At 42.5% G+C, this 15,830-nt stretch overlaps 2 protein-coding genes across 8 annotated transcripts in view; both read left to right on the top strand.

The window, feature by feature from the left end:
• The window catches only part of caprin1b (cell cycle associated protein 1b), a 65,603-nt gene extending 63,609 nt beyond the window's left edge, over positions 1 to 1,994 (top strand). For all 7 annotated transcript variants that reach the window (XM_036980569.1, XM_036980538.1, XM_036980550.1 and 4 more), the window contains 3 exons: positions 79 to 396; positions 713 to 825; positions 1,247 to 1,994. In XM_036980569.1, coding sequence (XP_036836464.1) covers positions 79 to 396; positions 713 to 825; positions 1,247 to 1,336 — 521 coding nt within the window. In that variant the 3' untranslated portion in view covers positions 1,337 to 1,994. The remainder of the gene's footprint in view (positions 1 to 78; positions 397 to 712; positions 826 to 1,246) is intronic.
• Positions 1,995 to 3,668: 1,674 nt separating this feature from the next.
• The window catches only part of nat10 (N-acetyltransferase 10), a 38,615-nt gene continuing 26,453 nt past the window's right edge, over positions 3,669 to 15,830 (top strand). The window contains exons 1-6 of the mRNA XM_021605457.2: positions 3,669 to 3,848; positions 4,059 to 4,180; positions 4,279 to 4,370; positions 8,920 to 9,091; positions 9,209 to 9,331; positions 15,250 to 15,311. Of these exons, the coding sequence (XP_021461132.2) occupies positions 4,067 to 4,180; positions 4,279 to 4,370; positions 8,920 to 9,091; positions 9,209 to 9,331; positions 15,250 to 15,311 (563 nt within the window). The 5' untranslated portion in view covers positions 3,669 to 3,848; positions 4,059 to 4,066. The remainder of the gene's footprint in view (positions 3,849 to 4,058; positions 4,181 to 4,278; positions 4,371 to 8,919; positions 9,092 to 9,208; positions 9,332 to 15,249; positions 15,312 to 15,830) is intronic.

Raw genomic sequence — 15,830 nt, 5'->3', positions numbered from 1 at the left:
TGTGGAAAGGATACTTCACTAACTTTATTATGACTGTCTCAAGGCCATTTTACTCAATCTATGTTTCCCTGTCTGTAGTGGTTGGTGCCTTCCACTCCCAGGACCCATCCCTGCCCAGCCAGGCCCTGCCCAGCCAGGCCCTGCCCAGCCAGGCCCTGCCCAGCCAGGCCCTGCCCAGCCAGGCCCTGCCCAGCCAGGCCCTGCCCAGCCAGGCCCTGCCCAGCCAGGCCCTGCCCAGCCAGGCCCTGCCCCAGGGTCAGCAGGGTCCAGGGTTCATCCCCGCGGCTGGTCGCCAGGCCCAGTCCTTCTACAACAGCAGAGGCATGACCCGCGGAGGCCCCCGTAACGCCCGCGGCATGGTCAACGGATACAGAGGGCCCTCCAATGGATTCAGAGGTACGGTAGCCTGACCTGTCCTTTACTGTCACAAACTAAATTGTGCAGGGCCACACATCAGCCTCAAAATACACTAGAGCTTTCTCTTGTCTGTAGAGTAGTTAGTTAAATAGACGGATTGAGCTGAATGTTGTGTATGGGAGAAAGAAACCTACATCTGTTGGATTTGATCTCAACTTGTTTGACATTTGATATCACATGCTTGTTGCACATGTTGGTGTCATCATGGTCTTGATGCTGTTTAATAAGCGAAAGCAACAATCTATGCTTTTTACTGAATGTCTGCGTTTAACTGGAGTGTAATAATCCATTCCAGGTGGATATGACGGTTACCGACCTCCCTTCGCCAACACTCCAAACTCTGGATATCAACAGGCTCAATTCAACACCTCTCGGGATTACTCCAATGGTGGCAACTACCAGCGGGGGGTAAATAACCTTTGACCTTATCACTCACACAGGGTTGGAGGAGGCCTTGGGATGGATGTTGAGCTAACATGCTCAGGGCCGGTTTCCCGGACACAGATTTAAGCCGCGGATTTAAAAGTACTTTCAATTGGGGGAGTTTGTCCGTTGAGCATTTATTTTTCGAATTCAAGAGTAGGCTTAATTTAGGTCTGGGAAGTTGACCCGCCCTTACCATAAGGGATCTTGGATTGTCTCATATCTATTTGGCATCTATAGGAGTTGTTGTGTTACATGTTAGTAATATTATGTGGGCCTAAGTTTGCCCTCTCTTTGCCTTATAGGGGGCATCACTGGATCGACTCCTTTTATTTGTTAGAAATCTATGTAGGAGTATTCTATGAGAACAGTTAGTAGTAATGCTTTGTCTTTTTCCCTGCTTCAGGAAGGTTATAATCAGAACTACAAGCGTGGAGCAGGCCAGGGATCCAGAGGGATGTCTCGAGGAGGCAATGCCCAGGCCATGAGGTCCTGATCGGGCCTGTGTTTGACTGTCCCAATTCACCCCTTCCCCTTGGCCCTAACATTTCAATGTTTGCAGAAACGTCTGGTACGTATAACGGTATAGTGGTGGACTTATTTACTTGGTTATATTTTTCCTGGGTGGGGCAAGTTGAAGGGTCAGGGCCAAGGTGGGGGGTGGGGTAAGGAACGACTGGAACAGATTTTGACTGACAACTTTCCACACCACACTAAACATTCGAGATATCCAGAATGCATTTTGCCCCATCACTTTTATTTGTCCTTTTTGTTTCTCATCAGTGGTATTTTTCCTGGCTTTTGGATCAAAGTAATGCTGCTTTGATATTGAAAAAATATTAATGTTTTAAAATGAGACTGAATACACAAGCCAATCTGTAAATCCTTAGTGTTACAATGGTTTTAAGCAAGCCTGTAAACTTGAAAGATTTCATAGATTTTTTTTTTTTTATAAAATAAAACATGCCACTGCTGGTCCGAGCCCCCGGGAGTGTTTCTTTCTCTTGCCCAGTCCCCCCTTTTTTGTTTTGTTCACATATCATCTTTGTTCTAAAAAGCATTTTTGTTATGTTTTTAAAAGAAGCTCCCAATTCCTCAGTTTGTAAATTGATGTTGCTTCAAGAGTTTCAATAAAGATGTTGCATTACCCATGATTTGTGGTGATTGTGTCCAGTGTCCTTTATTGTTGGGTGGTGAACGTGTTGCCAGGGCTAGACAAGATGGTTTTGACTTATAATGGAAAGAGTTTGTGTATTGCATTCCCTGTAGAAAACTACACAATCTGAGAGCTGGGTAGGGAACACGGATGAATCAAGACTACATTTCCTATCTACGCTTCTTATTAGCTCAGAGGCTAAATTAAACTGCTTTTACTATGGTGGGTTACTTGTTGAGGAAGACCTTGAAGTGGTGATTTTATTAAGTGTAGTCAAAGATTATAGATATACTGACATTGTCAGGGCAGAAAGACATGTACCATGGGAGTCTTTGTACACAAAGCGGCGCTACTGTCTAGCTCCCACCTATTCTTTCTTTGGATTGTTGGATACATCTCATTATTGCAATCCTCTTATGAATATTCAATGAGGGTTGTTGACATCAACCGCCTCTTCAAAGGAGACAGATGCTATGCTACTAGCCTCATGCCATGAAGATGCATATACATTTTTTTCTCAAAGTTGCTGGGATGTCACATAACAAATTTTATTTGATCAAATAAACATCACGTAGCAAATAAGCCATTCATTTGTTTGTGGACCAAATTCGATATGATCATTAACCTCCATCAGAAAACGAATTGCTTGGTGGGAGAAACAACAAAACGCCACCTGCTGGAGGGAGACAGATTTTCTGCCGAATTGAGCCTCTTTATTTTCCTCTCTGGTGTAGTGTAGAGATGAGGCAGTCTGGTTATAACCTATATTTTAAACTGGGTGGTTTGAGCCCCGAATCCTGATGGTATATGAGGTATGTCAGACCGATTGCCATGGGTACCACAAAACATTTATTTTCACTGCTCTAATTGCGTTGGCAACCAGTTTATAATAGCAGTAAGGCACCTTGGGGGTTTGTGATATATGGCCAATATATAACGGCTATCACTACTCAGGTTTGTAGGCCTCCTTGCTCAAACACGCCTTTTCAGTTCTGCCCACAAATTTTCTATAGGATTGAGGTCAGGCCTTTGTGATGGCCACTCCAATACCTCGAGATGGCTGTGCATATTCATGCCATGAAGCTAGTAGCATAGCATCTCTCCATTGAAAACCGTTGGTTGACGTCAACAACCCTCATTGAAAATTCAAAGTAGATTGCAAAAATTTCCAGAATTCTATTCCCGAAATTAGACATTATCCATAGTGAATAACAAAAATAACATATTCCTGAATAATTAATGAGTGAATACGATTGCATTAGAGTTGTAATTTAAAAAAAGTATATATATTTTTTGAATGTATTTTGTATTTTCTTGTTTATACTTAAAAAATATACAAAAATTAACGAGGCAAGTCATTTAAGAACAAATTCTTATTTACAATGACGGCCTACTGTTAGACATGTAAGTTGATAATTGTGTATAATTAAACAATTGATTGCAATATTGAAATGCATCCACCAAGTGGGAAAGGCGGTAGGTAGCCTTTGTACTATCATTAACATATTTTGAAATATCAGTCATATTTGTATATATGTTGAATATGAATATATATATATATATATATAATGTTCACGTGTTTCTTCACCTCATTGCTTGTGAGTATTTTTTGTTTATTTCAGGTTTGCTAACATTTTACCTTCAGGCATTTGGTTAGACAGCGCATGTACTTTTGTCGCATAGTTCTGACGTCATAGCAGGGTCCTTCAGAACCGCCGTCCCCACGTGAGTTTTTTCGGCATGACTGCAGCATGTAAACTAAACTAACTGCTTCCAGAGATTTGTCGTGTTTTCATCTACATTTATTAGTTTAATCCGGATTACACACCAGTGGGTTTACTAACTACGTCAGGTAAGGACGATATCTTAAACCAGAGTTGTATACCTGCTAGCTAGATAAATCATAACATAAATAATTTGTAGGATTTAAGGGATGTGATGAGCTAATTGATGAACTACTGTTGTGCCGCTGCCGTGTTGTACCCATATGCCCATTGGCATCAGAAATAATCCCCTTGCATAACACCCTTACTGGAGCAGCCTTACTCCTTTTCGCCCTCAGGGACCACCATGGCAACATTTCGGAAAAAGATAGATAACAGGATCCGTGTCCAGATAGATAATGGCGTTTCCGAGCAACACCGCACCATGTTCGTGGTGGTCGGGGACCATGGCAGAGACCAGGTAAAAATGTCTACTTTAACATGTACATGGTTAAGACATTGGTATCACCCCAGAAGTGTTTGTCATCTCTAATCCATGTTCAATTTAACTTCATCCAGGTTGTCATCCTGCACCACATGCTGTCCAAAGCCGCAGTCAGAGCCAGACCATCTGTCCTCTGGTGCTATAAGAAAGAGCTGGGCTTCAGCAGGTAAATAATACCCTACACGATATGTACGTAATGCCCTACGAAATAATATCCTTCAGTTATGTTTACTTGTCTTTTTAAGGCTTATTAGCCCGGTCGCAGATCTGATCATGCTGTATTTAGGCTATAAGACACAAGGCAGTGCTGTGTCATTAATTCGTGATGTTACTTTTGATACTCGAGCGTCGAGGCATTTTGCGAACTTCGAAGCAGTGTGCCGATGCCTGTATCACATTATCAGAAGTACGTCGAAGCTTCTTAGTTTGATCACATACATTTTCAACCTGTGTCTATGGAACGCCGTTTGGGTATTTGCATGTAAAACAATAAATAAAAGACACGTCACATAGCGTTAAGACAGTCCTATTATGTAATGTTGTGTGTTCTGAATTTGCACGTGCAAGCGACGAACAGTGTCTGCAAACACCGGCCACGAACTATGTGTTTACAATCCCGCCTTGGTAATAAGTCATTTGTTTGACCACAACTTCTGGGGTAGCTAGCTTTAGCTTGGCACCTAGCCAGCACCAATACAACCAGCCTGAAAGCAATGACAAGTAGAAACTGCAGTCATTTTCATTATTATTAGCAATGATTTAGGAAGTATTGTAAGTATTAGCTAGGTAGCCACTTGTTGTTCGCCTATTGAAATTGAACTTGAGTTCGTGAAAATAAATAGCTAGCCTGCTACTTAACCCTGTTGTCCAATAAGCTAGCTTCACCTGGCTAGGTTAGGCTCGACCGGACTGGGTTTGGGCGGCAGGTAGGATAGTGGTTGGAGCGTTCGGCCAGTAACAGAAAGGTTGCTGCATCGAATCTTTGAGCTGACAAGGTAAACATCTTTTGGTTCTGCCCCTGAACAAGGCAGTTAACCCACTGTTCCCTGGTAGGTCATCATTGTAAATAAGAATTTGTTAATTAAGTTAGTTAAATAGAGGATAAATAAAAATGTGTTGTAATACACAAGGATTCGGCACAATGGTGGAATTTGCATCATTTTAAAAGTGATTCAGAAGGTTACAATTGGTGGAATCATGCCATATTTCGACTACATAATGTTTTAAACAAGCTTGGAATGTAAAGCAATAAATTGGGGAACACCCTCAGAACGCAACTGTGAAGAGTTTATGCAAATATTAGCGTTGTAGCTCTTATTGTGGGACTGGGACTGTGAAATCACCTCCCCAGTCAGCCTATTGTGTGTATTGACATTCATATTGCACTGTACAGCTTTAGCTAAGGATTGGGGATCAATTAAATGGGGGTATCAGTCTACTCATTACCCAAGACATTTTTTCCCAACGTCCTCCTCAGAGTTACAAAGGGGAGCACAGCCACGAGCTGCCCAGTGACACGAGCCTACCAGACGAGCAAAATCACTTCTATGCTCGCTTCGAGGCAAGCAACAGTGAGGCATGCATAAGCTGTTCCGGACGACTGTGTGATCACGCTCTCTGTAGCTGACGTGAGTAAGACCTTTAAACAGGTCAACATACACAAGGCTGCGGGGCCAGACGGATCACGTGTGCTCCGGGCATGTGCTGACCAACTGGCAGGTGTCTTCTCTGACATTTTCAACATGTCCCTGATTGAGTCTGTAATACCAACATGCTTCAAGCAGACCACCATAGTCCATGTGCCCAAGAACACAAAGGCAACCTGCCTAAATGACTACAGACTCGTAGCACTCACGTCCGTAGCCATGAAGTGCTTTGAAAGGCTGGTAATGGCTCACATCAACACCATTATCCCAGAAACTCTAGACCCACTCCAATTTCCATACCGCCCAAACAGATCCACAGATGATGCAATCTCTATTGCACTCCACACTGCCCTTTCCCACATGGACAAAAGGAACACCTATGTGAGAATGTTGTTCATTGACTACAGATCAGCGTTCAACACCATAGTACCCTCAAAGCTCATCACCAATCTAAGGATCCTGGGACTAAACACCTCCCTCTGCAACTGGATCCTGGACTTCCTGACGGGCTGCCCCCAGGTGGTGAGGGTAGGTAGCAACACATCTGCCGTGCTGGTCCTCAACACTGGAGCTCCCCAGGGGTGCGTGCTCAGTCCCCTCCTGTACTCCATTCACCCACGACTGCATGGCCAGGCACGACTCAAACGCCATTACTTTTGCGGACGATCCAACGGTGTTAGGCCCGATCACCGACAATGACGAGACAGCCTATAGGGAGGTCAGAGACCTGGCCGGGTGTGCCAGAATAACAACGCATCCCTCAACGTAGCCAAGACTAAGGAGATTATTGTGGACTACAGGAAAAGGAGCACCGAGCACGCCCACATTCTCATCGACGGGGCTGTAGTGGAGCAGGTTGAGAGCTTCAAGTTCCTTGGTGTCCACGTCGCCTACAAACTAGAATGGTCCAAACACACCAACACAGTCGTGAAGAGGGCACGACAAAGCCTATTCCCCCCCATCGAGAAATGAAAAGATTTGTCATGGGTCCTGAGATCCTCAAAAGGTTCTACCGCTGCAACATTGAAAGCATCCTGCCCGGCCTCCGACTGCAAGGCACTTCAGATGGTAGTGCGTACGGCCCATTACATCATTGGGGTTAAGCTGCCTGCCATCCAGGACCTCTACACCAGGCGGTGTCAGAGGAAGGCCCTAAATATTGTCAAAGACCCCAGTCATAGACTGTCCTCTCTACTACCTCATGGCAAGCGGTACTGGAGTGCCAAGTCTAGGATAAAAAAAGCGTCTCAACAGTTTTTACCCCCAAGCCATAGGACTCTTGAACAGGTAAACAAATAGCTACCCGGACTATTGTGTGTGCCCCCCAAACCCCTATTTTACGCTGCTGCTACTCTGTTTATGATATATGCTTAGTCATTTTAACTATACATTCATGTACATACTACCTCAATCAGCCTGACTAACCAGTGTCTGTATGTAGCCTCACTGTCTTTTACTGTTTTATTTCTTACCTATTGTTCACCTAGTGTTTTTTGCACAGTTGATTAGAGCCTGTAAGTAAGCATTTCACTGTAAGGTCTACCTACACCTGTTGTATTTGGCTCACGTGACAAGTGAACTTTGATTTGATCATGTTGTGGGAGTGCTTTGCTGCAGGAGGGACTGGTGCACTTCACAAAATAGATGGCATCATGAGGCAAAAAAAAATTATGTGGATATATTGAAGCAACATCTCAAGACATCAGTCAGGAAGTTAAATCTTGATCGCAAATGGGTCTTTCAAATGGACAATGACCCCAAGCATACTTCCAAATTTGTGGCAAAATGGCTTTAATTATTTTCGGATAGTGTGCAGCATTTGGAATTTGATGTAAAGCATGCCCAAAGTAAACTACCTGCTACTCGGGCCCAGAAGCTAGGATATGCATATAATTGGTAGATTTGGATAGAAAACACTCAAGTTCCCAACTGTTAAGATAATGTCTGTGAGTATAACAGAACTGATATGGCAGGCAAAACCTGAGGAAAATCCATCCAGGAAGTGCCATTATTTTTTAAATGTAGTGCCATAATTTTTTCCATTGAAAGCCTAAGCCTAACAGATTCTGTTCCCGATGGCGTCCACTAGTTGTGAACAGTCTTTAGACATTGTTTCGGGCTTTTATTTTGAAAAATGAGGGAGAATGATAACTTTGAGTCAGTGGATAGTGGGATGTCCCCAGAGCTGGTTACTGCGCGCGACTGAGAGCGCGCCTTTCATGTTCTTCTTTTATATTGACAACGCTATTGTCCGGTTAAAATATTGTCAATTATTTAGGCTAAAAACAAGCTGAGGATTGATTATCAACATCGTTTGACATGTTTCTACAAAATTTACGGATTCTATTTAGAATTTTCGCCTGCCCTTTTTCACATTTGAGCCATTGGATTACTGAACAAAACGCGCCAACTAAATGGAGGTTTTTGGACATAGAGGGACTTTATCAAACAAAATGAACATTTTCTTGTGTAACTGGGAGTCTTGTGAGTGCAACCATACAAAGATTATCAAAGGTAAGTGATTAATTTTATTGCTATTTCTGACTTTCGTGACTCATCTACTTGGCTGGCAACTGTATGTAATGTTTTGTGTGCTGAGCGCTGTCCTCAGATAATCGCATGGTGTGCTTTCGCTGAAAAGCCTTTTTGAAATCTGACACGGCGCACTGGATTAACAACAAGATAAGCTTTATTTGGATGTGTTACACTTGTGATTTCATGAAAGTTAAATATTTATAGTCATTTTATTGTTGAATGGGGTTGATTCTAATGACTTACATTAGCTATTGTGTAAGTCCAAATAAATTAAACAGAATCTCCTGAAGACAAAATGACAGCCTAAATCTGCCCCTACACCAACCCAAATTGTCTTTCAAAGTATTGTCCCCTGACTAGAATCAGTTCCAAACTTGGGTTCACAATCAGTTTGGGCAAAATAATGTTCATAGTTAGACAAACCAGTTCGTTCACCTTTCCAAAGTTCCTGCTGAATGGGGCCTTTTCGCTCTTACAGCCTAATAAACCTAGTTTTGAAGGGAGTTAATTCATTTTGCTCTTGTCTTTAAACAGCAACCGAAAGAAGCGCATGCGTCAGCTCCAGAAGAAGATCAAGACCGGCACTCTGAACATTAAGCAAGACGACCCCTTTGAGCTGTTTGTCGCTGCCACTAACATCCGCTACTGCTACTACAACGAGACACACAAGATTCTCGGAAACACTTATGGCATGTGCATCCTGCAGGTGAGACATGCTTGTTCTTCTTGTTGTCCTGGCTGTCAACACCTGACATCTAACAATCCTTGTGTTCAACTCTCCAGATTTGTACTGAACTTTTTTGTCTCATTCTCTCTCACACAGGACTTTGAGGCTCTCACTCCCAATCTCCTGGCTCGAACTGTGGAGACTGTGGAAGGAGGAGGGATCGTGGTAATTCTTCTCAGGACGGTCAACTCACTCAAGCAGCTGTACACAATGACTATGGTAAGGCCCCATAGATGGTTTCAGTGAACTGTGTACTCATGTATTATTTAATCCTTGCTGGGTTAGATACAGTTTAAGACTACTGTTGTCTAAATATTGCTGTTTTTATAGTGTATCTGGCAAGTATTCAGAACCCTTCACTTTTTCCACATTTTGTTATGTTAGTATTATTCTAAAATGGATGAAATAGTTATTTTTCCCTACATCAATCTACACTCAATACCCCATAAATGTTAAAGCGAAAACAGGTTTGTAGACATGGCGCACTGGTCTAAGGCACTGCATCTCAGTGCTTGAGGTGTCTGCGCTCTATCACAACCGGCCGTGATTGTGAGTCCCATCGGGCAGCACACAATTGTCCCAGCGTTGTCCATGTTTTGCCGGTGTAAATAAGAATTTGTTCTTAAATGACTTGCCTAGTTAAATAAAATTAAACGTATTTATTTACAATGACGGCCTACAAAAGGCCTCCAGCGGGGGATGGGATTAAAAATGAAATAAAAATATAGGACTAAACTCACCACGACGAGAGACACAACTACACTACATAGAGACCTAAGACAACATAGCATGGCAGCATCGCATGACAACACAGCATGGTAGCAGCACAAAACATGGTACAAATATTATTGGGCACAGACAACAGCACAAAGGGCAAGAGACAACAATAAATCACGCGAAGCCGATGCCGCGAAGCCGGCACCGATGCCGATTATTGGAGGACAAAAAAGCCGATACCGATTAATCAGCTTTTAAAAATGTATTTTTAAAATATATATATAATATATATATATATATATATACACGCATACGCACACATTTTTGTAATAATGACAATTGCAACAATACTGAATGAACACTTATTTTAACTTAATATAATACATATTATGGGCTTTTGGATGGGTGTTCTTAAGGTGATTCCACAGGTTGGTGGTATTTTTTTTATTTAGCCGTTGCTGACCCCATGCTTACATCTTTATCACAAATAAGACACCTTGCTTTCCCTGGTGCCAATTCCATGTAATAGTCCCACACTGGTGCTCTGCTTTTCTCTGCCATCTGTAAAACACACACACACAGCTCTGAAGTGACAATGATACTGAAGAGTCTGCTTAGGAGACAAATACTATCAACTCTTTAAATAAAAATAGAGTTTAAGCTACCTATGATGAATGTTGAAAACAAAAACTAATTTCTATATGCAGGAAATCCTGTTTTAATAATGGACATGGTAAGAATTGACTACCAAAGTGCGAGTCATAATTCCCATGACACCTTCTAGCAAAATCTGAAAAACAGTTCATTCATTTATTAGGATATTTTTAGATTCACTTAAAATAAAGTTTGTTTCGTGTAGGCTTACACCACCTTGCCAATTTTATAACGGTGTAGATATCCATAGGACAAGGTAACTCTGATCAATATTGGCTAAATATAAGCGAAGACCATTTTTTTGTAGAGTGGATTTATGAAAATATGTTGACAAACGTTACCTTATCCTAGTGAGATTTACACGGGTATCAAAACGCCGAAGCGGTTTAAGCCTGCACGAAACACAGACCTTATTTGAAGTAGATCAAGACATTCTCTATGAAAGACATGAACGGTAAAATAACGAAGGAACCCCTTTCAAGTTCAGCCGCAAGTTATTACAGGCATTATAACGCGTTGACTATTTCTCTCTAAACCATATAGCTTTGACTATTACGAGCCTGCTGCTGCCTACCACCTCTCAGTCAGACTGCTCTATCAAATATCAAATCATAGACATAACTATAATAAACACACAGAAATATGGGCCTTAGTTCAAATCTGGAAACTATCACCTCGAAAACAAAACATTTATTCCGTTCTGTATTTTATTTAATGGATGGCATCCATGAGTCTAAATATTCCTGTTACATTGCACAACCCTCAATGTTATGTCATAATTACGTAAAATTCTGGCAGATTAGTTCGCAAAGAGCCAGGCGGCCCAAACTGTTGCATATACTCTGACTGCGTGCAATGAACGCAAGAGATGTGACACAATTTCACCTGGTTAATATTGCCTGCTAACCTGGATTTCTTGTAGCTAAATATGCAGGTTTAAAAATATATACTTGTGTATTGATTTTCAGAAAGGCATTGATGTTTATGGTTAAGTACACATTGGAGCAACGACAGTCGATTGTTTTTTCTAAGATAAGTTTAATGCTAGCTAGCAACTGACCTTGGCTTACTGCATTCGCGTAACAGGCAGGCTCCTCGTGGAGTGCAATGTAATCAAGTGGTTAGAGCGTTGGACTAGTTAACTGTAAGGTTGCAAGATTGGATCCCCTGAGCTGACAAGGTAAAAATCTGTTCTGCAGAACGTTCCTAGGCCGTCATTGAAAATAAGTGTGTTCTTAACTGACTTGCCTAGTTAAATAAAGGTGTAAAAAAAAAAAAAAGATTTCCGATTGTTATGAAAACTTGAAATCGGCCCTAATTAATCGGTCGACCTCTAATCTGAGATAGGGGGGAGTGAGGCCTAAGAGGATTTTATAAATAAGCTTCAACCAGTTGGTTTCGTGAGATGACCAGTTTACAGAGGAGTATAGAGTTCAGTGATGTGTCCTTTAAGGAGCATTGGTGGCAAAGCTGATGGCTGAATGGTAAAGAACATCTAGCCGCTCGAGAGCACCCTTAGCTGCCGATCGATACATTTCACCTCTGTATTCTAGCATGGGTAGAATGATCATCTGAATCGGGGTTAGTTTGGCAGCTGGGGTGTAAAAGGGGTGATTATGATAGTTTCCTCTAAGTCTTGATTTAACTTTAGCCTGCAGCTGAGATATGTGCTTAGAGAAGGACAGTGTACAGTCTAGCCATACTCCAAGTACTTGTATTAGGTGACTACCTCAAGCTCTAAACCCGCAGAGGTAGTAATTACACCAGTGGGAGGTTTTCTTCTTACCAAACCATATTCCCTTTGTTTTGGAGGTGTTCAGAACAAGGCTAAGGGCAGAAAAAGCTTGTTGGACACTAAGAAAGCTTTGTTGTAGAGCATTTAACATATAATCTGGGGAAGAGGCAGCTAAGTATATATTTATTTAACCAGGTAGGCCAGTTGAGAACAAGTTCTCATTTTCAACTGCGACCTGGTCAAGATGAAGCAAAGCAGTGTGACAAAAACAACAGCACAGTTACACATGGAATAAACAAACATACAGTCAATAACCCAATAGAAAATCTGTATACAGTGTGTACAAATTAAGTAAGGGGGTAAGGCAATAAATAGGCCAATACTGGCGAAGTAATCATAATTTAGCAATTTACACTGGAGTGATAAATGTACAGATGAGAATGTGCAAATAGAAATAATGGTGTGCAAAAGAGCAGAAAAACAAATATGGGGATGTAGTAGGATGGGCTATTTACAGATGTGCTGTGTACAGCTGCAGCGATTGGTAAGCTGCTCTGACAGCCAATGCTTGAAGTTAGTGAGGGAGATATGTCTCCAACTTCAGTGCTTTTTTTTTTTTGCAATTCGTTCCAGTCATTGGCAGCAGAGAACTGGAAGGAAAGGAGGAATTTGCTTTGAGGGTGACCAGTGAAATATACCTGCTGGTGCACGTGCTACGGGTGGGTGTTGCTATGGTGACCATTGAGCTGAGAAGATGGGGCTTTACCTAGCAAAGACTTATAGATGACCTGGAGCCAGTGGGTTTGGCGACCGATATGTAGCGAGGACCAGCCAAGAGCATATAGGTCGCAGTGGAGGGTAGTATATGGGGCTTTGGTGACAAAACGCATGGCACGTTGATAGACTGCATCCAGTTTCATGAGTAGAGTGTTGGGGGCTATTTTGTAAATTACATCGACAAAGTCAAGGATCAGAAGGATAGTCAGTTTTACGAGGGTATGTTTGGCGGCATGAGTGAAGGAGGCTTTGTTGTGAAATAGGAAGCCGGTTCTAGATTTAATTTTGGATTGGAAATGTTAAATATGAGTTTGGAAGGAGAGTTTCCAGTCTAGCCAGACACCTAGGTGTTTGCAGTCGTCCACATATTCTAAGTCATAACCGTCCAGAGTAGTGATGCTAATCGGGCGGGCGGGTGCGAGTAGCGATCGGTTGAAGAGCATGTATTTCGTTTTTTTTTTATTTTAAAAGCAGTTGGAGGTCACAGAAGGGGAGTTGTATGGCATTGATGCTCGTTTGGAGGTTTGTTGACACAGTGTCCAAAGAAGGGCCAGATGTATACTGAATGGTGTTGTCTTATCGATGGCGGTTATGATATCGTGGCTGAGGTGCACCCATGACCAGATTGCATAGCGAAGAAGGTACGGTGGGATTCAAAATGTTCGGGGATCTGTTTGTTAACTTGGCTTTTGAAGATTTTAGAAAGTCAGGGCATGATGGATATCGGTCTTTAACAGTTTTGGTCTAGAGTGTCTCCCCCTTTTGAAGAGGGGGATGACCGCGGCCGCTTTCCAATCTTTAGGAATCTTAGACGATACAAAATAGGTTGAACAGACTAGTATTAGGGGTAATAAGACTGCATTATCTACATATCAATAGATGAGCGCTTCCTACTGCCTGAGCTATGTTGATGTAAATTGTAAAGAGGGTGGGGCCTAGGATTGAGCCCTGGGGTATTCCCTTGGTGACGAAGTGGCTGAGACTGCAGGTGTTCTAACTTTATACACTGTATTCAAACCCTTTATTCAGTACTTTGTTGAAGCACCTTTGGCAGCGATTACAGACTCGCGTCTTGTTGGGTATGACGCGACAAGCTTGGCACATGTGTATTTGGGCAGTGTCTCCCATTCTTATTTGTAGATCCTCTCAAGCTTTCAGGTTGGATGGAGCGTCGCTGCACTGCTGTTTTCAGGTCTCCAGAGACGTTTGATCGGGTGCAAGTCCATGCTTTGGCTGGGGCACTCAATGACATTCAGACTTGTCCCGAGCCACTCCTCGTTGTCTTGGCTATGTGCTTAGGATCGTTGTTCTATATGAAGGTGAACCTTCGCCACAGTCTGTGTTCTGGAGCAGGTTTTCATCAAGGATCTCCCTGTACTTTGCTCCGATCGTCTTTCCCTCAACTATGACTAATCTCCCAGACCCTGCCACTGATCCCCACAGCATGATCATACCACCACCATGCTTCACCTTAGGGATGCCAGGTTTCCTCCGGACGTGACAATCTTGGTTTCATTAGACCAAAGAATCTTGTTTCTCAGTGTCGGAGCCCTTTAGGTGCCTGTTGGCAAACTCCAAGCGGGCTGTCATTTGCCTTTTACTGAGTAGTGGCTTGTGTCTGGCCACTCTACCATAAAGGCCTGGTTGGTGAAGTGCTGCAGAGGAATTCTGGAGCTCTGTCAGAGTGACCATCTGGTTCTTGGTCACCTCTCTGACCAAGGCCTTTCTCCCCCGATTGCTTAGTCTTGGTGTTTCCAAACATCTTAAATTTAAGAATGATGCAGGGACGTTCAATGCTGCAGAAATGTTTTTGGACCTATCCCCAGATGTGCCTCGACACAGTCCTTTCTTGGAGCTCTATGGACAGTTCCTTCGACGGCTTGGTTTTTGCTTGTATATGCACTGTCGTGTGTGTGTTTCCAAATCATGTCCAATGAATTGAATTTGCAACAGGTGGACTCCAATGAAGTTGTAGAAACATCTCAAGGATGATCAATGGAAACTGGATGCACCTGAGCTCAATTTAGAGTCTCATAGCAAAGGGTATGAATACTTCAGGTATTTCATTAAAAAAAATGTTTTATATACATTTGCAAACTTTTCTAAAAACCTGTTCTCTTTGTCATTATGGGGTATTGTGTATAGATTCAGAACATAATTGAATCCATTTTAGAATAAGGCTGTAACGCTACAAAATGTCAGTCAAGTCCTAGTCTTTATCCTTTCCTGAATGCACTGTATGTTTCTTCCCCAGGATGTTCATTCTCGCTACAGGACCGAGGCCCATCAGGACGTGGTGGGAAGGTTCAATGAGAGGTCAGTGGTCTTCAAATACACTGAACAAAAATATAAACGCAACAATCTTACTGAGTTACAGTTCATATAAGGAAGTCAGTCAATTTAAATAAATTCATTAGGCCCTAGTCTATGGATTTCACATAACTGGAAATACAGATATGCATCTGTCACAGATACCCCCAAAAAAGTAGGGCCCTCATGCATTGCAATCAGGCTGTTGATTGTGTCCTGTGACATGTTGTGCCACTCTTCAATGGCTGTGCGAAGTTACTGGATATTGGTGGGAACTGGAAGACACTGTTGTACACGCCGAACCAGAGCATGTCTGGTGAGTATGCAGGCCGTGGAAGAATGAACTTTTTCAGCTTCCAGGAATTGTGTACAGATCCTTGTCACATGGGGCCGTGCATTTTCATGCTGAAACATGAAATGATGGCGGTGGATGAATGGCATAACAATGGGCCTCAAGATCTCGTCACGGTATCTCTGTGCTTTCAAAAATGCAATTGTGTTCGTTGTCTGTAGCTGATGCCTGAA

The sequence above is a fragment of the Oncorhynchus mykiss genome, chromosome 1, assembly GCF_013265735.2.
Source record: "Oncorhynchus mykiss isolate Arlee chromosome 1, USDA_OmykA_1.1, whole genome shotgun sequence".
NCBI lineage: Eukaryota > Metazoa > Chordata > Actinopteri > Salmoniformes > Salmonidae > Oncorhynchus > Oncorhynchus mykiss.
Note: the sequence above shows the minus strand (reverse complement) of the source record. Positions and strands in the feature narration are given on the sequence as shown.